The 24194-nt window shown below is 42.5% G+C and overlaps 1 protein-coding gene across 1 annotated transcript in view; it reads right to left on the minus strand.

Annotated features, from left to right (window-relative positions):
- Positions 1 to 24194, minus strand: part of LOC110523888 (uncharacterized) — a 48971-nt gene that overhangs the window by 12787 nt on the left and 11990 nt on the right. Inside the window, exon 3 of the mRNA XM_021603003.3 lies at positions 17947 to 18021. Within this exon, the coding sequence (XP_021458678.3) occupies positions 17947 to 18021 (75 nt within the window). The remainder of the gene's footprint in view (positions 1 to 17946; positions 18022 to 24194) is intronic.

Genomic DNA, 24194 nt, shown 5'->3' on the forward strand with positions numbered 1-24194 from the left:
TGGTTGATTGAAAGATGAAGTGAGGTCCACACTCGCTTGTAGTAATGCACCATAAAGTTGGTTGCCAACCGCCATATCAAGTCCAAAGAAGAAAAAGAAGCCTTAAAGAAGGAGGAGAGATGACGAGAAACTAATTTGGTTTACCGTTTTATCTGTGTATTAATTGTCAGAGTAGAGGACCTTGTGCATTTCAGGTAAAATAACAACCCAATGTTTATATCCCAGGACAAATTAGTTAGCAACAGCAAGCTAGTTAGCTAAATTACCATAAATGTTTAATGCTTTTTGACCAGTCCCCAAATTAATATAATTGGTTCTGAGTTTGTTTTGATATATCAACCTGCGTATCCTGATCGCGTCTAGTGTGGGGGGACAAAATCGACATGCGCGCCATGGTGCACGCAGACGCATGCGCATGTGGGGTCTGGTCAGCATGTTATGATCAGATTTACAAAATGGAGGGCATGGGGAGAGCTTTGTATGCATCTCTGTGTGTGGAGTAAAGGTGACAGAGTAGAAATTAAGTAAAAAGGATTTCAGTTTTCCTGCATTAAAGTCGCCGGCCACTAGGAGCGCCGCCTCTGGGAGAGCATTTTCTTGTTTGCTTATGGCCCTATACAGCTCGTTCAGTGTGGTCTTAGTGCCAGCATTGGTTTGTGGTGGTAATTAGACAACTACAAAAAATATAGATGAAAACTCTCTTGGCAAATAGTGTGATCTACAGTTTGTCATCAGGCCAGTAGAACCTTGAGACTTCCTTAATAGTAGAGATTGCGCACCAGTTGTTAACAAAGAGACACACCCCCTCCTCTGAGCTTCCCCGACGCAACCATTTTGTGCTGCCAATGTATAGAAAAAACTGCTAGATTTATATTTACCTTATTCAGCCACGACTTTGAGAAACGTAGGATATTACAGTTCTTCAGATCACATTGATAGGATAGTCTCGAACGGAAGCTCATCCAGTTTATTCTCCAGTGATTGCATAGAAGGGAGGTTAGAGGCAATTTATACACTCTCCGACGTAGTCTTGTCAGGTATCCAGCAAGCCAGCCTCTATAGCACCATCTCCTCCTTCTTCGAGTATTGGGGATTTGGGCATGGTCCGCAATAATCAATATGTCTTTCGCCTCCGACTCATTGAAGTAGAAGTTCTCGTCCTAATGGAGGTTAGTGACTTAATTGTTCTGATGTGGAGAAGCCCTTTTCGGTCGTAGGAAACGATGGCAGAAACATAATGTACAAAAAAGTTACGATCAGCGCCAAAAAAGACACAAAATTGCACAATTGGTCAGGAACCGCAATTCCCTCCGGCGCCATTATAACTGCTCATAAATAGCTATGACCATGTAAAAACATCTAAATGACCTAAGATACACACATAGTTTCAGTCAAAACAGCTCATGAAGGTATGTCAGTAGTATGAATACTTGGTATGAATACTTGGTAGAACTGTAATACAGAAACTAGCTACCCGATGAAGATACAAATTGTTCTAAACATTTTTATTCTACTGGAAATGTTATACAAATACCCAAATTCCTATAATATCCTCTAATATTCTACATGTGCAACTTGTTGTGATATTTTGGGAGCTATACCATTTAGTTTTGAAGTGACATAGAAGATTTTGGCATGCTTTTTGAAGCATGCTCCCATAGCCCCTATACGACTCCCATTATTTCACTAACTAATGCTGGCTGTGGGGTTAATAAAGAAAACAAAGACATATTTTTTGGTCAATGTCTTCCAGGATCACTTTTTAAGTGAATTGAATCACTTTTTTTCAATACAATTTAGTATATTTCAAAAGTTTGTATACTGCCCCTTTAAATGGCAGTTGTTTTTAACCACATAAATATGACAATTAATATTTACTTCAAAATTCTGAAAACTAAATGATACTAATCAAATGATGGTAAATAAGTGTCTTAGTACTAATGTGGATTGTACTTTGGAAGAATGCTGCACATGATATGAAGGAAAAGTGCATATTTTCGTTAAGCAAAAATAAAAGTCTATTTTGGTCATTTTTATATCAGAAAACATTCATTACATGTATAATGATGTTTCGATAAGAAATAAGATGATATTTTGCTATGATTGTTGCTTTTTCCAATAGTTTCTTCTTGGGGTCAAAATGACCCCAGTTGGTAATCTCTGTATGTATAATATGTTGGTAGCTTGAGGGTTACGGAAAAGCTGTGTGGGTACATACAATTCAGTAATAACGGTGGTGTTGCAAATTATACTTCACTGCAGAGTGAGTCTAGATTCTGATAGTGAGATCTTAGAGAAAATTATTGGTATGTGATTCTTTACATGGGATTGTATCACTGATATGCATCTATACAGTGTATGCATTTAATCTTTAATTTGATCTTTTTGAGAATTTCTGAAGATATCATTATGTAAAAAAGTTTTTGAATATACTATAAGATGTTATCATATAGTGTAAGACAATATTTGACGGTTTTCTGAATTTTTCTTGATTCTCTTGAAGGGGGATTTGAGGTGAATACAGCCACAGCCGGAGAGACCTATAGGGACTAGAGATGGGCTCAAAGAGACCCCCCCCCCCCCCCCCCCCCAAATGGGAATGTTCCTCAATAACGAAAAGGTTTTAGCAGCAAACCATTCCATTCCTACTAAGTGGCCTGACCTCGCTTTTGCTTGTTTCCACAGCTGGGTAGTACTGTATTTTGAAACAAAACAACTAAGGTGATGAGTAGTGACCTTGCTCAAGGGCACCACAACAGCGTTTCCCACCAGGGACTTGGATCAGCAACTTTCTGGTCACAAACGCACTAGTTGTCCTAACCCCAAGGTCTTACGGTATACTGTAAACACAAGAACACAACTATATTAAGGGACAACCAAGGTGAATGTCAGATCGTCTGGGATGAAACATGATTTTGTCCTATGAAAATGGGCTCTGGTGGATTGGATAGCAAAATGGCATCAGCATTTCCCCTTTATAATCACAGATAACTATGTTTATTTTGGTGTTTACCTGTATTTTACAGTGCCTTCAGAAAGTATTCATACCCCTTGACTTATTCCAAATTCAAAAAACACAATATCCCATAATGACAAAGTGAAAACATGTTTTTTGAAATATTTGCACATTTATTGAAAAATAAATACAGAAAAATCTAATTTACATAAGTGTTCACACCCCTGAGTCAATACTTTGTAGAAGAACCTTTGGCAGCGATTACAGCTGTGAGTTTTCCTGGGTAAGTCTTGGATTGTGCAACATTTGCCCATTACTCTTTTCAAAATTCTTCAAGCTTTGTCAAATTGTTTGTTGATCATTGCTAGACAACCATTTTCAGGTCTTGCCATAGATTTTCAAGCAGATTTAAGTAAAAACTGTAACTCAGCCATTCAAGAATATTCACTGTTTTCTTGGAAGCAACCCCACTGTAGATTTGGCCTTGTGTTTTAGGTGAACTATCTCCAAGTCTCTGGTGGAAAGCAGACTGAACCAGGTTTTCCTCTAGGATTTTACCTGTGCTTAGCTCCATTCTGTACATTTTTTTTATCCTGAAAAACTATCTAGTCCTTAACGATTACAAGCATACCCATAACATGATGCAACCACCACTGCTTGACAATATGGATAGTAGTACTCAGTAATGTATTGGATTTGCCCCAAACATCACACTTTATAATCAGGACAAAAAGTGAATTGCTTTGCCACATTTTTTGCAGTATTATTTTAGTGCCTTGTTGCAAACAGGATGTATGTTTTGGAATATTTGTATTCCGTACAGGCTTCCTTCTTTTTACTGTCAATTAGGTAAGTTATGTGGTGTAACTACAATGTTGTTGATCCAGACTCTGTTTTCTCCTGTCACAGCCATTAAACTCTGCAACTGTTTTAATGTCCCCATCTGCCTCATGGTGAAAAATCCCTGAGCGGTGTCCTTCCTCTCCGGAAACTGAATTCTTTGCGAGACATTGGAAAACCTCCCTGGTCTTTGTGGTTGAATCTGTGTTTGAAATTCACTGCTCGACTCGGGGAGCTTACTGATAATTGTATGTGTGGGGTACAGAGATGAGGCCGTCATAAAAAAAATAATTTGAACACTATTATTGCACACAGAGTAAGTCCATGAAACTTTTTATGTGACTTGTTAAGCATTTTATTTTGTCCTGAACTTATTTAGGCTTGCCATAACAAAGGGGTTGAATACTTATTGACACAAGACATTTCAGCTTTTCATTTTTGATGATTTTGTAAACATTTTGAAAAAACATAAATCCACTTTGACATTGTATGTAGGTCAGTGTTAAATTTAAAAAATAAAAAAAAATCGAATCAATTTTAAGTTCTGGCTGTAACATAACAAAATATGGAACAAGTCAAGGGGTGTGAAACACTTTCTGAATGTACTGTATATATTGGAGATGAAATTAAAGATGGTAAAATTACAGAGGCCATAAAGTGTTATACTCACCATCTGTGCTTGGTGATAGGGGGCATCGCGTAGGCAATTGTTTGACTCAGGTGGGAGATTCCCCATGTCTCAAGGCATACATTTGATATTATATTCATATTTAGGAGTAGCTAGCAGTTACAGTACAGCAAGGGATGGCCATCTCTTATTGTCTTATTACGGCATTTGCCATACAAGTGAGAGGATAATTTCTTACAGTATCTTGTTGCTGGTAAATGTGTATCTTTGTAGTTCTCTCCAAGGAACCCGAACTTAATATGCTAAAAGAAAATGTAATTTTATTTTAGTGAGAAACTAAACTGAACAGTCAATCTATTCAGAAAACCATTGTGCTAGTGGTTCAGGGCCTTCAACTCTCCCTCTGTCTCTCCCTCTGTCTCTCCCTCTGTACCTCCCTCTGTACCTCCCTCTGTCCCTCTGTTCCCCCCCACCCCCTCTCCAACTCTCCTGGCCTATCTCCTTCTCCTCCTCCATCCCGCGCTCTCTCTTTCTGTCTGTCTTGTTTTGTTGTTTTTCTTTTTTTTTTTACTAAAGGAGACCGCATCCGCAGGGTTGCAATTTTTGTGGGTTGTTATCCTTTTTGTTTAGACTCTCCAACAGTATGTTATCAAGTGCTGCTGGACAACAGTGGCATTAAATATGACCTTTCAAACTGCACATTTAGTAAGTAGAACTAAGACAAGGGGGGGCTGCACTTTCAGTATACAGCTTTAAGTCAGCAGCATCATGGGATTCTCCTAACATACTAAAGCACACACATGCGGTGGAATAGATGCAAGATGCCCTTGTGTATGTCTGAGACTAACTGCTGCGCTGCTGAGCTATTGACTGATAGCTTCTGGAGCGGAAGAGGCTGATGGATGGATGAATGGGTGGATGGATACAGAGGATATTTCAGGGGGAGAGGTGTGACAGACACTTCACTGGTGGTATGGAGGAATGGGTAAGAGAGGTAAATATCACTTAGGATCTCTCCTTCTGTCTCTCCTATTCACTCACACATGAACACACTCTTAGCTACCATGTGGAGCTTCCTTTTTTTTGTTCGTTTTTTTTTTTTTTAGCCTTTTTACATTTTCGGAGTGTGAAGGTTAAGATGATCCCAAGGGAAGGGGCAAACATAGGGTTGAGGAAGGGGGGGGAGGAGGAGTTGAGCGGTGTGCAGAGATGCAGAAAATGGGGAACAGGTTGAGAGGAATGAGCAGGAACACACTTAATGCTCCTCAACATTTGACATCCTCGGGCGACTGACAGCGGACGGCAGTCACCGACGGCTGAGGGGCACATCAATGTGACCACAGTGTTTTTAAAATGGTGCTTTGTCGAAGGGATGGAAGGGAGGAATGAATGTTGAGAACTAGGTAGGCTACAGTCCAAAAGGGGCAATATTGATTTGTAAAAGGAAGAGTGAAATGAAATCACACTTGAATAATTTACCGAAAGCAATCAGACCTATTCTTACTATATTTAGACTTCAGATTCTTTTCAGCACCTAATACCTCTCCCAAATCAAATCAAATCAAATGTATTTATATAGCGCTTTGTACATCAGCTGATATCTCAAAGTGCTGTACAGAAACCTAGCCTAAAATCCCAAACAGCAAGCAATGCAGGTGTAGAAGCACGGTGGCCAGACTCTCACCATCATAAAAATACTTTTAGACGGCTGAAGCAAGCACACAAAATCTATTTTTAGTTATTGAATTGTTCACCGAAAGTCTTGGTAACATTTCCAGACATGTATGTAAATTAGAAGGGAATAAATCTGTATTGAGCTTACATGATTTGTTTGACTTTATTCGACTAGTAGACCCATGCTTCTCATATTGCATCCAAATAGCCTATTCATCCTCTTATATTAAGATATGAGTTATTTCCTATAGAGGCAGCAGATTGGGGATTGTGCTAATGTAAGAGGTTTAGCTAGGCTAAATTAGCTGTGGGTGTAATATGAGTGTGATTTAGTATTTATATGACACAGCCACATTATGCAGTTTATCCCTGTTCTGGACGCCACTCTTGATTTTCCCCTCGCTTCACTGTTTCAAAGACATGATGGCATGCATGACAAGGATGGATACCATCTGGCCTCACTATTGGCATGAGCAGTATCTGTGATTATTGCCAAAGACAGCATAAACAACCCAGCTAGCACACAGCGTTCTGAGAACCATACCTCACTATTGGCATGAGCAGTATCTGTGATTATTGCCAAAGACAGCATAAACAACCCAGCTAGCACACAGCGTTCTGAGAACCATACCTCACTATTGGCATGAGCAGTATCTGTGATTATTGCCAAAGACAGCATAAACAACCCAGCTAACACACAACGTTCTAGGAACAATACCTCACTATTGGCATGAGCAGTATCTGTGATTATTGCCAAAGACAGCATAAACAACCCAGTTAGCACACAACGTTCTGAGAACCATACCTCACTATTGGCATGAGCAGTATCGGTGATTATTGCCAAAAACAACATAAACAACTCAGCTACCACACAATGTTCTGAGAACCATAGGTTTCTTAGAGCTTTGTGAGAGCGTTGTTGTCCTATGGTTATTTTGCATACAACCTTCCCACAATGTTCTGTGAATGGTGCAAGGATACCCAGCTAGCATATAACATTCTCAGAACCATGTGTTTCTTAGGTGGGAATTTCAGTACTTCAGCATAACATTTCCTACAGGTTTCCTAATGGTTCTTTTTAAAGTCATGTTCTCAGAACATTAAGAAAACTGTCCATAAAAACCACAAGAAAACATTAGTAACATTCAAAGAACGTTCTAAGAATGTTATTTAAAAACATATAATTTCCGTTTTCAGCATCAACAAAACTCTCTTCTATCTTGTAGTGTGTTTAAGGGTTTTGGCCACGCCCACTCATTGGCCACACCTGATCTTAATGAGAGCTTGTTTCCTTTGAAATGGGGTCTGTTTGAATAGACAAAAATGAACAGCTTTGTATAAGTAACAAAAAAAATATTTAACCTTTATTTATCCAGGTTTGGATCAAAGCTATTTTTCAAGAGAAACCTGGTCCAACCCAAGACAGCAACAGGGGGAACAATGTTTGAGACAAATATCAGACATACTGTAAGAACTTAGACATAGACACACCAACCTGGTGGACTAATTTCATGGATAGAGAACAGAAGTTTATAGATTTGAATTTCACTGACGCCATGACAGAATTAATGCATGATTAATGCCCAAGCAAATTAATTTCCAGGTGTCCTATCTGTGCTTGGAGTTCAAAAACAGTTAACCCCAGCTAAGCTAGTGGTGTTATTAAAAGTCTTATTGAAACATGTTCCCAGAATGTTTTTTTAAAATTCTGTTTTATCATGGCTTTGTTCCCAGAACCAATGGGGAAACCAAAAACGTACATTCCCACAACTTCCAAAGAACCAAATGTGCTAGCTGGAAAGGGCTCTATATCTCACTCCCTCTCTCTCTCACCCTCAGTGAACAGACTTTCACCACCTACACTCACATACCCACACCCACACAAATAACACACACACACAAAGGAGCATAAGCACTTTCAGAAATAAACGAATGCACTCACATACATACACATACTGTACAACAATGCAATTTTACAATGAAATACACCATTATATTAATGTGATTATGGATCCTTGGTTTAATACAATAACAACATGTGCCATTATAATATGTCACAGTGTGCGTTATTGTATGCCATTAAGTTCAATTGAAGGTGTCTTTAGATGCTGTAACTCAATTATAATGCGTTGCGTATCTCGGTGTGTGAACAGCCAGATCATGCTGGCTGAGCATTATATCCCTGTGTTATTCATCTGAATGGGAAGTGAACCTACAGTGTTTTCTCACCTCTTCCCTGTGAGCTGCCTGTTGCTTCATGGCCTGGATGCCTCCGAAGGAAAGATGGATTACATTAGGAGCACAGCGCACAGCCGACTCTGCCCTTTGCACACACACACACACACACACACACACACACACACACACACACACACACACACACACACACACACACACACACACACACACGGTTGCGCACACACATGCACGCATACATACGCACACCATCTACTCCATTAGCAGCTTCATCCACAGGCTGCTAACTCAGACACGCTGGGTCGGAAATCCCTGACAGGGTAGTTAGCGAAAGGTCAGTGTGAAGAATCTGACAAATCCCTTTTTAGAAAAACCTGATGCCTACACATCTAGTTCTGCAGAATGCCCACCACCAGTCTATCAGTCAGAGCTTTACTCTCTGCCTTTCTGGTCTTGACTTTCTTCCTCTAGCTCTCCCTTTCTCGCACGCATGCGCGTGCGCGCAGACACAAACATTCTCTCTCTCATTTGTTGAAGCCTAATGTGATTTCCTATTCTGCCACGACTTTCACTACCGTTTACCATCATTTCAGGCACCGTCATTGTTGTCAATGTTTAATGAATGACTTTAGGGTTGGCACCGGGTGAGAAGCCTTCCTCCCAGACATGTAATCACACATAAAGTTCATCTTGGTCAGTAAGTGTCTGTGAGGTTGGTTAAATTCATAACCTACGAGACTAGAGGATGAAGAATATAGTGTTTTAGGCTGCTGTATTGTAAAGCAGGTTTTTGATTTGTCAGGGCCTAGGGAAATATTTGATTCTAATTCATTCCGATATCAAGGTGGAAAACAAACCGATAAGTAACCCATCCACACGGTACCCATTCCTCTCACCTCCTGTAGTCTCCCTTCAGCTATCCTCCCTTCCCCTCATCTCTTCTCTACTCCACTCCTCTCCTTTACTCTCGCTTCCTCTCCTCTTCTTCTCCCTCTCTTCCCCTTCCCCTCCCTCTGAGTATGCACCGAGCTTTCCCCCCCATCATCCCTCATCCCTCTTTAGTTGTGAAATGTATATTCCACGGAGCAGAGAAGCGGGAGGCGAAAGTGACACAGCCAACCTAATGAAGGAGGTGGCCATCCCTGATGTCTATGAAAGACCATATTTCTCAGGATCAATCCGCTACAATACCCAGCTGTCACATCCTATGGGCAATCCGCCTTGACAGAGAAGCATTTCATGTGGTTGCCAGGCCCTGCTCCGACTCAGGCTCCGCACAGAGGAAGTGAGGGAGATGCCAACAAAGAGACATGTGAACCCAAAACACGGGAACCATAGTAGCACTCTGGGTCTCTGGTGCTCTGCAGCCAGCCAGAAGCACATTATGGAGGTCATAAGATGAGGGAAAGAGGTCCCTTGCACCACAGCTGATGTCCCTAAAGGCACTCTTGAGTGACAGAAGGAGATGCGGTGCTTTGTTTCTACTAGATTCTACACTTAGCAGTGCTCTCACATGCACGCACACACACACTCACACACTGCATTTTAATTACAGCACAGGAACTGGCAAGGAACCGAGACCTTGATGCTTTGAGTGAGTCGTGTCCTTTTAAAAATTCATTTAATTCAGTAAAAGTCTATCAATTCCTGTCATTCCTCTCAGGTTTTTAAACATGCAGAGAGCGTAGAGCTCTCAGTCACAAGGACAGCTCAGTCCAGCCCTCTGGCTCCGATCCTTCACACACCGACCAGACGGGTCCTGAGGAGAGAGGTTTTTACCTCTATTATTACTTTTTAAAATCTTTTAACGTGTTGATGAATATTTAATGCAGATGAATATTTCACTGCGGCACACGGCAGTCAGGAGTTGAGAAAAGAGATGCAGAGAAAGAGAGCGAGGGGAGTGAGAGAGAGAGAGAGTGAAAGAGACATTGAGATGCAAGGAGAGTCCACCTCTTCTTCCACCAACATGCAGTCTCGCTACTCCTCTCTGCCCCACCCAGCTCTCCTCTCCTCTGGTGCATTATCAGTCAGAGGACAGGACAGTACAGTGTCGGAGAGCCGAGTAATGTCACCCAGGGTTGTATCAGTGGAGTTCTGCTGCGGAAAGCGCTGAGTCATGATGTGTGTTGAGTCATGATGTGTGTGTGTGTGTGCAGTGTAGGAGAGCGATGAGTTGGTAGGCGCTGTCAGGGGATGTTTATCTCAAACCAATGAGATGGATCATTACGAGTCCACCCTCACTCCAGTGATTCTACCCCCGTCCCCCCGTCGCCCCACAGACCCAGCCGAGACTGCTATTCTCTTCCGCAGTCGCAAGACACTCTACACTTCAAGGGTGCGTCGACACGCTTCAAAACTTTGGAAACGTATTCGAGGTCAAAGGTTCACACGGGACTAAAGGAGTCTCAGACAGAGGACGATCTACGAACCTGAATGAAAGCCATTGCTATCACACAGTGTATGAGCTGATAACAGCCAGCAAAGCAAGATGGGGGAAAAAAAACCTCAGCAGCCATTCTATAGCGCTTATCTGCAGTTCACTGAGTACGATATGAAGGATTGTCCTCGCAAACCATAGCTAAGACTCTTAGGAGCTACTCACAGGAAATCGAAACTCACTCCAAAGAGTGGCTTCATTTTTTCTCAACATTAAACAAATGAATCCTAGTCTAGGGCCCCATCGGCTTCCACAAGAAAGGTGCATCAATAAACAATATCTTGTGAGGTGGAGACAGAGGTTTGGTCAGCGATGTGATTAGGCTGATGTCCCCGTAAACCCTGTAGGGATCGAAGCACAAGAGTTCGCTGCTATAACTCAAGCTTTGTTCCATAAATATGCCATTAGCAAAATGCATAATAGGGAGGACTTTTAGATTCCAAACTCTACTCACTAATTAACACTCCTGCACGCCTCTCAATGATATTCACATATTAATATGCAGTTAATGCGCCACGGGTGCTGGATAAATAATATCAGATACAAGCATTCCTGTACTTTTACAGATACCAACTTTAGAGGAAATGCACTGGAAACAAATGTAGCATTTACTTGTTGAGCCGCAATGCAATTTGTAACTATGTTACATTTTTGTTGCAATTGTGTCTACATTTGCATTGCTTAAAGTTTTCAAATAGCATTTTTAAGTAAAGGCTTCTTTTAAATGAAATATTCTGAAGAAACTATAGAACAAAGGTTTATGTCTGTCTATTAAGCTCATTGACCAACATGTCTCACACTGAAGAGTCACTCCCAGTGGCCAAAACTAGTAACAATGTTGTCAGTCTGGCATCTTTTTTTATGACAACACTTTTCCTGATGGGTTGGAGTGCGCAGTATTCACCTGCATATAGGTGACGAGTTTCAGGAAACTAGGCATATGTCGCGCATCACTACTTTACAGTAGAGGTGTTGTTTTTGGCAGAAATGCATTCTGGAACATGTGAACTTTCATGTGCCTTAATAACAAACTTGTATTCCATCTGTAAATACAAATTAAATAGCTAAATTTAGTTGGTTTAGCCACGGAAAAAGACAGGGACTTTCCCGCTAGCCATGATTGGCTGAGATAATGGATGGGCTGGGCATGCCGAGAAATTCGTTTCGATGGGTCTGCCATGTAGCACACTTCTGTCTATAACATGAGCTGGTCAGTATGTGTAGGTCAAATCAAAACAAATGTTATTTGTCACATACCCATGGTTAGCAGATGTTAATGTGAGTGTAGCGAAATTCTTGTGCTTCTAGTTCCGACAATACAGTTAAAACCAACGAGTAATCTAACCTAACAATTCCACAACAACTACCTCATACACACAATGTAACGGAATGAATACGAATATGTACATAAAAATATATGAATGAGTGATGGTACAGAACGGCATAGGCAAGATGCAGTAGATGGTATCGAGTACAGTATATACATATGAGATGAGTAATGTAGGGTATGTAAACATATAAAACTGGCATTGTTTAAAGTGGCTAGTGATACATGTATTACATCAAGATGGCAAGATGCAGTAGATGGTATAGAGTACAGTATATACATATGAGATGAGTAATGTAGGGTATGTAAACATTATATGAAGTGGCATTGTTTAAAGTGGCTAGTGATACATTTTTTACATACATTTTTTCATTATTAAAGTGGCTGGAGTTGAGTCAGTGTGTTGGCAGCAGCCACTCAATGTTAGTGGTGGCTGTTTAACAGTCTGATGGCCTTGAGATAGAAGCTGTTTTTCAGTCTCTCGGTCCCTGCTTTGATGCACCTGTACTGACCTCATCTTCTGGATGATAGCGGGGTGAACAGGCAGTGGCTCGGGTGGTTGTTGTCCTTGATGATCTTTATGGCCTTCCTGTGACATCGGGTGGTGTAGGTGTCCTGGAGGGCAGGTAGTTTGCCCCCGGTGATGCGTTGTGCAGACCTCACTACCCTCTGGAGAGCCTTACGATTGTGGGCGGAGCAGGTGCCGTACCAGGCGGTGATACAGCCCGACAGGATACTCTCGATTGTGCATCTGTAAAAGTTTGTGAGTGCTTTAGGTGACAAGCCAAATTTCTTCATCCTCCTGAGGTTGAAGAGGCGCTGCTGCGCCTTCTTCACCACGCTGTTTGTGTGGGTGGACCAATTCAGTTTGTCCGTGATGTGTACGCCGAGGAACTTAAAACTTACTACCCTCTCCACTACTGTCCCGTCGATGTGGATAGGTGTGTGCTCCCTCTGCTGTTTCCTGAAGTCTACGATCATCTCCTTTGTTTTGTTGACTTTGAGTGTGAGGTTATTTTCCTGACACCACACTCCGAGGGCCCTCACCTCCCTGTAGGCCGTCTCGTCGTTGTTGGTAATCAAGCCTGCCACTGTTGTGTCGTCTGCAAACTTGATGATTGAGTTGGAGGCGTGCATGGCCACGCAGTCGTGGGTGTACAGGGAGTTCAGGAGAGGGCTCAGAACACACCCTTGTGGGGCCCCAGTGTTGAGGATCAGCAGGGTGGAAATGTTGTTACCTACCCTAACCACCTGGGGGTGGTCCGTCATGATGTCCAGTACCCAGTTGCACAGGGCAGGGTTGAGACCCAGGGTCTCGAGCTTGATGATGAGTTTGGAGGGTACTATGGTGTAAAATGCTGAGCTGTAGTCGATGAACAGCATTCTCACATAGATATTCCTCTTGTCCAGATGGACCTATTGGGGCGGTAAGCAAATTGGAGTGGGTCTAGGGTGTCAGGTAGGGTGGAGGTGATATGGTCCTTGACTAGTCCCTCAAAGCACTTCATGATGACGGAAGTGAGTGCTACGGGGCGGTAGCCGTTTAGCTCAGTTACCTTAGCTTTCTTGGGAACAGGAACAATGGTGGCCCTCTTGAAGCATGTGGGAACAGCAGACTGGGATAGGGATTGATTGAATATGTCCGTAAACACACCAGCCAGCTGGTCTGCGCATGCTCTGAGGACGCGGCTGGGGATGCCGTCTGGGCCTGCAGCCTTGCGAGGGTTTAAATGTTTTACTCACGTCGGCTGCAGTGAAGGAGAGTCTGCAGGTTTTGGTAGCGGGCCATGTCAGTGGCACTGTATTGTCCTCAAAGCGAGCAAAGAAGTTGTTTAGTCTGTCTGGGAGCAAGACATCCTGGTCAGCGATGGGGCTGGTTTTCTTTTTGTAATCCGTGATTGACTGTTGACCCTGCCACATACCTCTCGTGTCTTAGCCGTTGAATTGCGGCTCTACTTCGTCTCTATACTGACGATTAGCATGTTTGATTGCCTGGCGGAGGGAATAGTATTCGGACATGTTTCCGGTCACCTTGCCCTGATTAAAAGCAGTGGTTCGCGCTTCAGTTTCGCGTGAATGCTGCCATCAATCCACGGTTTCCGGTTGGGGAATGTTTTAATAAACACTGTGGGTACAACATCACCGACGCACTTGCTAATAAACTCGCTCACCGAATCAGCGTATTCATCAATGTTGTTGTTTGACGCAATGCGGAACATATCCCAGTCCACGTGATCGAAGCAATCTTGAAGCGTGGAATCAGATTAGTCGGACCAGCGTTGAACAGACCTGAGCACGGGAGCTTCCTGTTTAAGTTTCTGTCTATAGGCTGGAAGCAACAAAATGGAGTCGTGGTCAGGGGGGGGGGGGGGGGGGGCTTATATGCGTCGCGGAAGTTAGAATAACAATGATCCAGGGTTTTACCAGCCCTGGTTGCACAATCGATATGCTGATAGAATTTAAGGAGTCTTGTTTTCAGATTAGCCTTGTTAAAATCCCCAGCTACAATGAATGCATATGGGATATGTGGTTTTCGGTTTACATAGAGTCAAATGAAGTTCGTTCAGGGCCATCAATGTGTCTGCTTGGGGGGGGGGGAATATATGCGGCTGTGATAATAATCAAAGAGAATTCTCTTGGTTGATAATGTGGTCGGCATTTGATTGTGAGGAACTCTAAGTCAGGTGAACAGAAGGACTTGAGTTCTGTATGTTGTTATGATCACACCACGTCTTGTTAATCATAAAGCATACCCACCCGCCCTTTTTCTTACCAGAAAGATGCTTGTTTCTGTCGGCGCGATGCCTGAAGAAACCAGCTGGTTGTACCGACTCCGATAACGTGTCACGAGTGAGCCGTTTCCATAAAGCAAAGAATATTACAGTCTCTTATGTCTCTCTGGAATGCTACCCTTGCTCGGATTTCCTCTACCTTGTTGTCAAGAGACTGGACATTGGCGAGTAGTATGTTCGGGAGCGGTGCGCGATGTGCCCGTCTCCAGAACCTGACCAGAAGACCGCTTCGTCTGCCCCCTTTTACGGCGTCGTTGTTTTAAGAGAACACACGGAAGGCTGTTGTATAAAACACCTGTCTCCGGATTACATCTTCAAGGGCAACCATGGAATTCCGTGACAGAGGAAGAAGTGTCCATCCATGTATACGATAGTCTAGCTCGCTCCATTTTCAGATATTATACGTTTCTAAGTTTGTCAGAAAGTTGTTTTAATTTTAAGTTAAAGCACAGTGTTAGCTAGATAGCTACCGTTAGCTGTCTGGCTCGCTAGCTAACATTACGTGTACAATCTAAGTAGTAATATTATTTGTATCTCAGAGCCATTTGCATTGCTAGTTATAGCCTAATGTTAGCTAGTTAACTAAAATTGAACCTAGTTGGTTAACTACCAGCAGATTCATGATGGATAGTAACGTTATGAGTTGGGATTATGGTTCATTGTTTACCGAGCTACATGTCAAAACAAAAGACTCCACTATGTAAGTAACCATTTCACTGTACCTTCTGTATCCTGTGCATGTGACAAATAAACAGACATTTTATTTGATATAGTGTGTGTTTACCAGAGGCGGTAATGTGAAGAACATGACCTGCACCAAAGTCAAATTATGATATAATATTAAGCCAACGAGACAGTATCCATGTTCTAAAGTTCTCTGGTAGAATGCCCTGGTGTATTTTGTCACACTCGCAAACGTAAGCTATTTTCTGTAATTGGCTCGTCATTAACTTGTAAATAATGATCTTATTGTGAGTTTATTATCCTGTAATAATGAAGAAAATTAGCTAAAGTGAAGACGTTGTCAGCTACAGTAGCTTGCGAAATATTCAACCCCCTTGGCATTTTTCCTATTTTGTTGCCTTACAACTGGCAATTAAAAAATATTTTTTGGGGGGGTGGCATCATTTGATTTACACAACATGCTTACCACTTTGAAGATGCAAAATATTGTTATTGTGAAGCAAACAAGAAATAAGACCAAAAAACAGAAAACTTGAGCGTGCATAACTATCCCCCCCCCCCCCCCCCCCAAAGTCAATACTTTGTAGAGCCACCGTTTGCAGCAATTACAACTGCAAGTCTCTTGGGGTATGTCTCTATAAACTTGGCACATCTAGCCAGTGGGATTTTTGCTCATTCTTCAAGGCAAAACTGTTCCAGCTCCTTCAAGTTGGAGGACTTCCACTGGTGTACAGCAATCTTTAAGTATTCTCAGGTCTCTCCAGAGATGTTCAGGTTCAAGTCCGGGCTCTGGCTGGGCCACTCAAGGACATTCAGAGACTTGTCCTGAAGCCAATCCTGCGTTGTCTTGGCTGTGTGCTTAGGGTTGTTGACCTGTTGTAAGGTGAACCTTTGCCCCAGTCTGAGGTCCTGAGCGCTTTGGAGCAGGTTTTCATTCAAAATCAATAAATATCAAACACACACCAACCTATTTCCACGGATCTAAGTTAACTGAAACACTGAGATGAAAGGTAAACAAATATATATTGATATTCAATCAGAATAAGAAGAACAAGAACCTGTGAGTCTTTCGTGTCTTTTATCTCTACCTCCTTTCTCACCTCTCTTTTTTGACACCTCTTTCCATCCACTGCCAGACCATGCTCAACTAAGCTTCAAAGCAAAGGAATTGCCTGCTCACTAAAGCCTGTGAAATCCTCGTCGAGCTCAGCAGAGGCCTTGACAGGACAATATGGTGACAAGTGTTCCTTTGACCAGAAAACAATAGTATTGTGTGTAACGGTAAGTAGTATAGAGACACCAGACCCGCCTGGGTTACCTAGATCACATGGTGAGGATAATATGCCTGTCGAAACTCTCCATGACTTATCTCATATTCTAACTCTCTCTCTACACTCTCTCTTTTTACACTCTCTCTCTCAGAGGCAGACGTTTCTCGCTCACTTAATCTCATCTCACTATACTGCCAGACTCAGGGCTTCCTCTTTTGTGTGCGTCTCTTGCCTTTTCTTTCTCTCTCTTTCTCTCTCTCTCTCTCTGTCTCTCCCACTCTGTCTCTCCCACTCTGTCTCTCCCACTCTGTCTCTCCCACTCTGTCTCTCCCTCCCTCCCTCCCTCCCTCCCTCCCTCCCTCCCTTTTCCTCTCTCACTCCGCTTTGCTTAGATTTCAGTAGGGACCTGACAGGCCAACTTCCAGCATTTTCTCTGTCTCTCTCTCTTTTCTTTTCCTCCTTCTCTCCTCTCTCCCTCCACTGCTCTCCTGTCTTTCGTACTCCCCCTTGATCTCATGATTTTGACATTTACAACTAAGAGACATGGGTTTCCATTTCATAGTAATCCTCCAGTGCTCACCCGCCTGTTATTCATCTTACTGTAAACTGTGAAATCCTGTTTGTTAATTGACTGATTTCAATTCACATTTCCAACAGCCACGGGGTGATTAAGCAGTATTTATGACTTTTCGTGTATGTGTGTGTGTGCGCGCGCCTCTATCTCTTTAAGAGTCTTCTGCATTTTTGTTCATGTGTCAGTGAATGTGTGTGAGTGTGGAATGCCTGCCTTCACCAATCCCCCTCACTGGGCTCAGTGAACAAACCTGCTGCAGCATTATTCACACCTAAGACTTGAAAGCGTCGGATGAATAGCCTATATCCTAAATGTTGCGGCCCGTTGCTCGATAATCTTGCTCTGCACAGAGACTGCCTCATGGATGTCGTAATCCTGCCGAGCCATAAAACTGACTGAATCGCAAATATGGACGAGATTTGAAGTGACAGTGAACCAACCGCATGTTACTGTAGAATAGGATGCCCACAATCTGCTTTTACAGCAATACATAGGCACTCATATGCACACACATGCACACACACACATGCACACACATGCATACACTTTCACCCCCTGCCTTACCTGTATATGATGCAGGCACAGTCTCTGCACGTGCCACAGTTCTCTATGTCCTGACCCGTCCGGTAGGAGTGTCTCCTGGAGGGGAAAACACAGATGACATCATCACCAGGGGACCATTACAGCTGCCACCTTGGCTTGAGTCACAGCGTCAGGAGAGGGGATGTGTGTGTGTGTGTGTGTGTGTGTGTGTGTGTGTGAGAGAGAGAGCGAAAGGGACTGGAAATAAGCAGGATCTCAGTCTTATCATCCCTGGCTAGGTTTCCCACTTCATCTGAGAAGTAGCTAGCTCTATTTTTATCATGATGAAGTGTTGCCTCAGTCCCATGATTCTCCTCCTGCTAACTCCTCATCCAGAAATCCACTCCTGATCATATCTTTTGAATGATTTTACCCCAACCGACTCCCCGACGTCTACGTAAAGCATGACTTTATCTTTAGGGGAAAAATTCTGTTTATGAGGTAAAAGTCAAGTCTGAATTCCTTACATGTAGACCCATCTCAGAACAAGATAATTTATGAGAGATGAATACATGATTATATAGGCTTTAAAGACCATTAGAAACATCTTTGATTTGAAAGATAGGTCAACCCTGTGATATACACCCAGGGGCAAAACTGGTTGCTGTGACGACAGGATGACGTCTTTTACCAGTGTTGTAATCGAGTCACTAAACATTGAGTCTGAGCCGAGTCCCAAGTCTCCTGTGCTCAAGTCGAGTCACGAGTCCCTATGGCTAAAGTCCGAGTCCAGGTCCGAGTCACAAATGGTCAAGTCACGAGTCGGTCTTATGTCATTTTTTTTCTAGTCGCCACCAGATGGCAGTATATTGCCACTCCCTCATAAAAAAAACAAACTAATTTACTATTCATCACTACCTCACAAGTTCTACTCAATTACCTGTGTTTCACTACTTATTTACTTCAGAAATTAATGGTAAGTCAGGCTCTCAGCTACATTTTTGTAATTGCAGACTGATATTTGTGTAGGTTTTTTATTGCAGAGTGAAAACTAAAGAGGACTTGAACCTGGCTATGGGATGCAGGGGGAAAGTCTGAGGGTAGAGTGAGACATATTCAAAGACAAGCTACTTTTCTATACTCAAGCACAGAGAAAGAGAGAGACACATAAGCTAGACTGTAGTTTTACTATTAAACTCAATACTAATATTGTTTTCAATTTTGTGAAGCAGTTTGTGTTTCTTAACCAGGCAAAGCTAAATAGTAGGCTGGTGACTGGTGGTTGAGGGGAAGCAAGAGAGTAGCTTGCACGATTTGTAGCCTGCTACGATCGGAGGCGGAGCCGGAGAGGAGCTTGGCTGCCTGTCTGCTCACAATAATCGCTTGCTCCCCCGCAGCTTAGCAGCTGATGTAGGCTGCGTGTGTCTGGTGTGCATCCTTCCCACTGCTAGAGAACAGAACTTCTCGCTGCTCTGCGCACCCAGTGCTGCTAATACTCTGCTTATCGTAGGAGACTATCCAGTCCGAGTCACCAATGGTCGAGAAAGCGAGTCCGAGTCCAAGTCACCAACGGTCGAGTCCAAGTTGAGTCAAAAGTCATGAACTTGGTCCTGGACTCGAGTACTACAACACTGTCTTTTACTACATCCGTCTGACGTCATGGTCTGGTTGTATACTGTTTGTATAATAAAGAAGATTTATTAACGTCTTTTTAGCAACCAGGAAAATACGTCTTTACCTGATCGTAACCTGGTTACATGACAAGGATGACAATCAAAATATGACTTCCTTCCCCCAACGTTTGATCTTGTTAGGAAAAATACATCTTTACCTGGTTGTAACAGAGACCATCTGGTTATATGACGTATTTTCGACCACTTGTTATATAATGCAACGTTTCCCGGTATATAAATATGGCTCTGAGTACAGTCATACATATGTCATCCCACCCAAGCGTTCATATTAGCAACCACATTACATTGGTGATTACACCGTTCATGATTACAGACTTTCTCTCCATAGACCACATGCATGTCTTCTCCTCTCCTGGAGTTTTCCTAACCTCCTCTGATCTAACATGTTGGTATGATAACGATGGTGGAGGAATCCGTAAGCAGCTTAGAAACGTGGGAAGTAGATTAATTAAAGTGCTGATGGGAATCAAAGGGTTTACACTGAGAGCCTGCGCCGCAGCTAAAACCAACGCCCGCACTCGCATTACCTCATCATCAGCACTGATCGCTATCACTACTCGCCAAATTGAGGAAATTGTGGAGAAATTAGGTGTAACTCATCCCACAAAAAAAAAAAAATGCTACGTATTTATTTATCGTTTTGACGTTTCGGAAATTTGGGTCGGAATATGGAAAGAGTTTTGACTTGTTGTTGACGTGTTGTATTTAATCACAGATTTCATCTCTTTCTCTCTCCCTTCCCATCTTTCTTTCATCTGTCATATCCTCCTCATACCCCCCCCTTCTCCTCTCCTCCTCATTTTTACCAAATGTACATTTCATAATGTCTGCACTGCACAGTCAGGTTGCCAAAGCATTTACAGCATCACAAGGCTGGACTGGCCTACAAATAGATGGGCGGTAGAACAGGAATGCTCAAACAAAACAAATGTCCATCTGTAATACGAAGAACGCAACATGAGTGATATCGGCCAAGGAGTGATATCTACCAACAATAACCCTCAATACGATTCCAGAATGAGAAAGAACATGTTATCGTGCCAATATGATCACATTGTATTGGCTGGGGCCGATTCATTTTCGCAATGGACAAATTCTTTGCACAAACAATTACCTCTTGAAGCAGAGCTATGACAACTTATGTGTGACATTTACTTTCCAGGCCTTCGTGTTCCTGTGCTCCAAGGCATTCCTTTATTCTTATTCCAACTTTCTAACTTTTCTAATGCCAGCAGCCTACCAGCCTGCGTCCCACTGCTGGCTTGCCTCTGAAGCTAAGTAGGGTTGGTCCTGGTTAGTCCCTGAATGGGAGACCAGATGCTGCTGCAAGTGATGTTGGAGGGGCAGTAGACGGCACTCTTTCCTCTGGTCTAAAAAAAAATCTCCCAATCTCCCAGGATGCAGTGATTGGGGACATTGCCCTGTGTAGGGGGATGTCTTTTAGATGGGACGTTTAAACGGGTGTCCTGACTCTCTGTGGTCACTTATCGCAAGAGTAGGGGTGTTAGCCCTGGTGTCCTGGCTAAATTCATGATCTGGCCCTCATACAATCATGGCCACCTAATCATCCCCAGTTTCCAATAGGCTCATTCATCCCCTGTAATTATTCCCCAGGTTGTTGCTGTAAATGAGAATGTGTTTTCATTCAACTTACCTGGTAAAATAAGTGAAATACACTGAACAAAAATCTTTACGCAACATGTAAAGTGTTGGTGCCATGTTTCATGAGCTGAAATAAAAGGTCCCAGAATTGTTCCATACGCACAAAAAGCTTAATTCTCTCAAATGTTGTGCACAAATTTGCCAAGATAATCCATCCACCTGACAGGTGTGGACTATCAAGAAGCTGATTAAACAGCATGATTATTACACAGGTGCACCTTGTGCCGGGGACAATAAAAGGCCACTCTAAAATGTGCAGTTTTGTCACACAATGCCACAGATGTCTCAAGTTTTGAGGGAGTGTGCAGTTGGCATGCTGACTGCAGGAATGTCCACCAGAGCTGTTGCCAGACAATTTAATGTTCATTTCTCTACCATAAGCCGCCACAAACATCATTTTAGAGAATCTGGTGTAACGGATGTGAAACGGCTAGCTTAGTTAGCGGTGTACGCTAAATAGCGTTTCAATCGGTGACGTCACTTGCTCTGAGACCTTGAAGTAGTAGTTCCCCTTGCTCTTCAAGGGCCGCGGCTTTTGTGGAGCGGCTTTTGTGGAGCGATGGGTAACGATGCTTCGTGGGTGACTGTTGTTGATGTGTGCAGAGGGTCCCTGATTCGCACCCGGGTATGGGCGAGGGGACGGTTTAAAGTTATACTGTTACACTGGAAGTACGTCCAACTGGCCTCAACCGCAGACCACGTGTATGGCGTCATGTGGGCGAGTGGTTTGCTGATGTCAATGTTGTAAACAGAGTGCCAATGTTGTAAACAGCTGCGGACAACGAACACAATTGCATTTTATCGAAGGCAATTTATATGCACAGAAATTCTGTGACGAGATCCTGAGGCCCATTGTGAAGCCCATTTTTTTAAGGTATCTGTGACCAATAGATGCATATCTGTATTCCCAGTCATGTGAAATCCTTAGATTAGGGCCTAATTAATTTATTTAAAATGATTGATTTCCTCATATGAACTGTAACTCAGTAACATTTTTAAATTGTTGCATGTTACTTTCAAATGTTTGTTCAGTGTAAATACAATTCAAATAATTCCACTAACCCCCGAGCTGACAAGGTCGTTCTGTCGTTCTGCCCCCGAACAGGCAGTTAACCCACTGTTCCTAGGCCGTCATTGAAAATAAGAATTTGTTCTTAACTGACTTGCCTGGTTAAATAAAAAATAAAAAATATTTGTCTCATTTTTTCCCTCCAACTTTTTTCAAAGTAACCAATTTAATTAAAAATGTATTCTCAAAATTCAAGTAGGCTTATATAATTACAATATTGTCTTATTTTTTATTTACAGTGCATTGCGAAAGTATTCGCCCCCCTTGAACTTTGCGACCTTTTGCCACATTTCAGGCTTCAAACATAAAGATATAAAACTGTATTTTTTTGTGAAGAATCAACAACAAGTGGGACACAATCATGAAGTGGAACGACATTTATTGGATATTTCAAACTTTTGTTAACAAATCAAAAACTGAAAAATTGGGCGTGCAAAATTATTCAGCCCCTTTACTTTCAGTGCAGCAAACTCTCTCAAGAAGTTCAGTGAGGATCTCTGAATGATCCAATGTTGACCTAAATGACTAATGATGATAAATACAATCCACCTGTGTGTAATCAAGTCTCCGTATAAATGCACCTGCACTGTGATAGTCTCAGAGGTCCGTTAAAAGCGCAGAGAGCATCATGAAGAACAAGGAACACACCAGGCAGGTCCGAGATACTGTTGTGAAGAAGTTTAAAGCCGGATTTGGATACAAAAAGATTTCCCAAGCTTTAAACATCCCAAGGAGCACTGTGCAAGCGATAATATTGAAATGGAAGGAGTATCAGACCACTGCAAATCTACCAAGACCTGGCCGTCCCTCTAAACTTTCAGCTCATACAAGGAGAAGACTGATCAGAGATGCAGCCAAGAGGCCCATGATCACTCTGGATGAACTGCAGAGCTCTACAGCTGAGGTGGGAGACTCTGTCCAGTCATATATTGCACAAATCTGGCCTTTATGGAAGAGTGGCAAGAAGAAAGCCATTTCTTAAAGATATCCATAAAAAGTGTCGTTTAAAGTTTACCACAAGCCACCTGGGAGACACACCAAACATGTGGAAGAAGGTGCTCTGGTCAGATGAAACCAAAATTGAACTTTTTGGCAACAATGCAAGACGTTATGTTTGGTGTAAAAGCAACACAGCTCATCACCCTGAACACACCATCCCCACTGTCAAAGATGGTGGTGGCAGCATCATGGTTTGGGCCTGCTTTTCTTCAGCAGGGACAGGGAAGATGGTTAAAATTGATGGGAAGATGGATGGAGCCAAATACAGGACCATTCTGGAAGAAAACCTGATGGAGTCTGCAAAAGACCTGAGACTGGGACGGAGATTTGTCTTCCAACAAGACAATGATCCAAAACATAAAGCAAAATCTACTATGGAATGGTTCAAAAATAAACATATCCAGGTGTTAGAATGGCCAAGTCAAAGTCCAGACCTGAATCCAATCGAGAATCTGTGGAAAGAACTGAAAACTGCTGTTCACAAATGCTCTCCTTCCAACCTCACTGTGCTCGAGCTGTTTTGCAAGGAGGAATGGGAAAATTTTTCAGTCTCTCGATGTGCAAAACTGATAGAGACATACCCCAAGCGACTTACAGCTGTAATCGCAGCAAAAGGTGGCGCTACAAAGTATTAACTTAAGGGGGCTGAATAATTTTGCACGCCCAATTTTTCAGTTTTTGATTTGTTAAAAAAGTTTGAAATATCCAATAAATGTCGTTCCACTTCATGATTGTGTCCCACTTGTTGTTGATTCTTCACAAAAAAATACAGTTTTATATCTTTATGTTTGAAGCCTGAAATGTGGCAAAAGGTCGCAAAGTTCAAGGGGGCCGAATACTTTCGCAATGCACTGTATATATATATA

This window comes from Oncorhynchus mykiss, chromosome 5 (genome assembly GCF_057628025.1).
Source record: "Oncorhynchus mykiss isolate SJ-2025 chromosome 5, ASM5762802v1, whole genome shotgun sequence".
In the NCBI taxonomy this organism is placed as follows: Eukaryota; Metazoa; Chordata; class Actinopteri; order Salmoniformes; family Salmonidae; genus Oncorhynchus; species Oncorhynchus mykiss.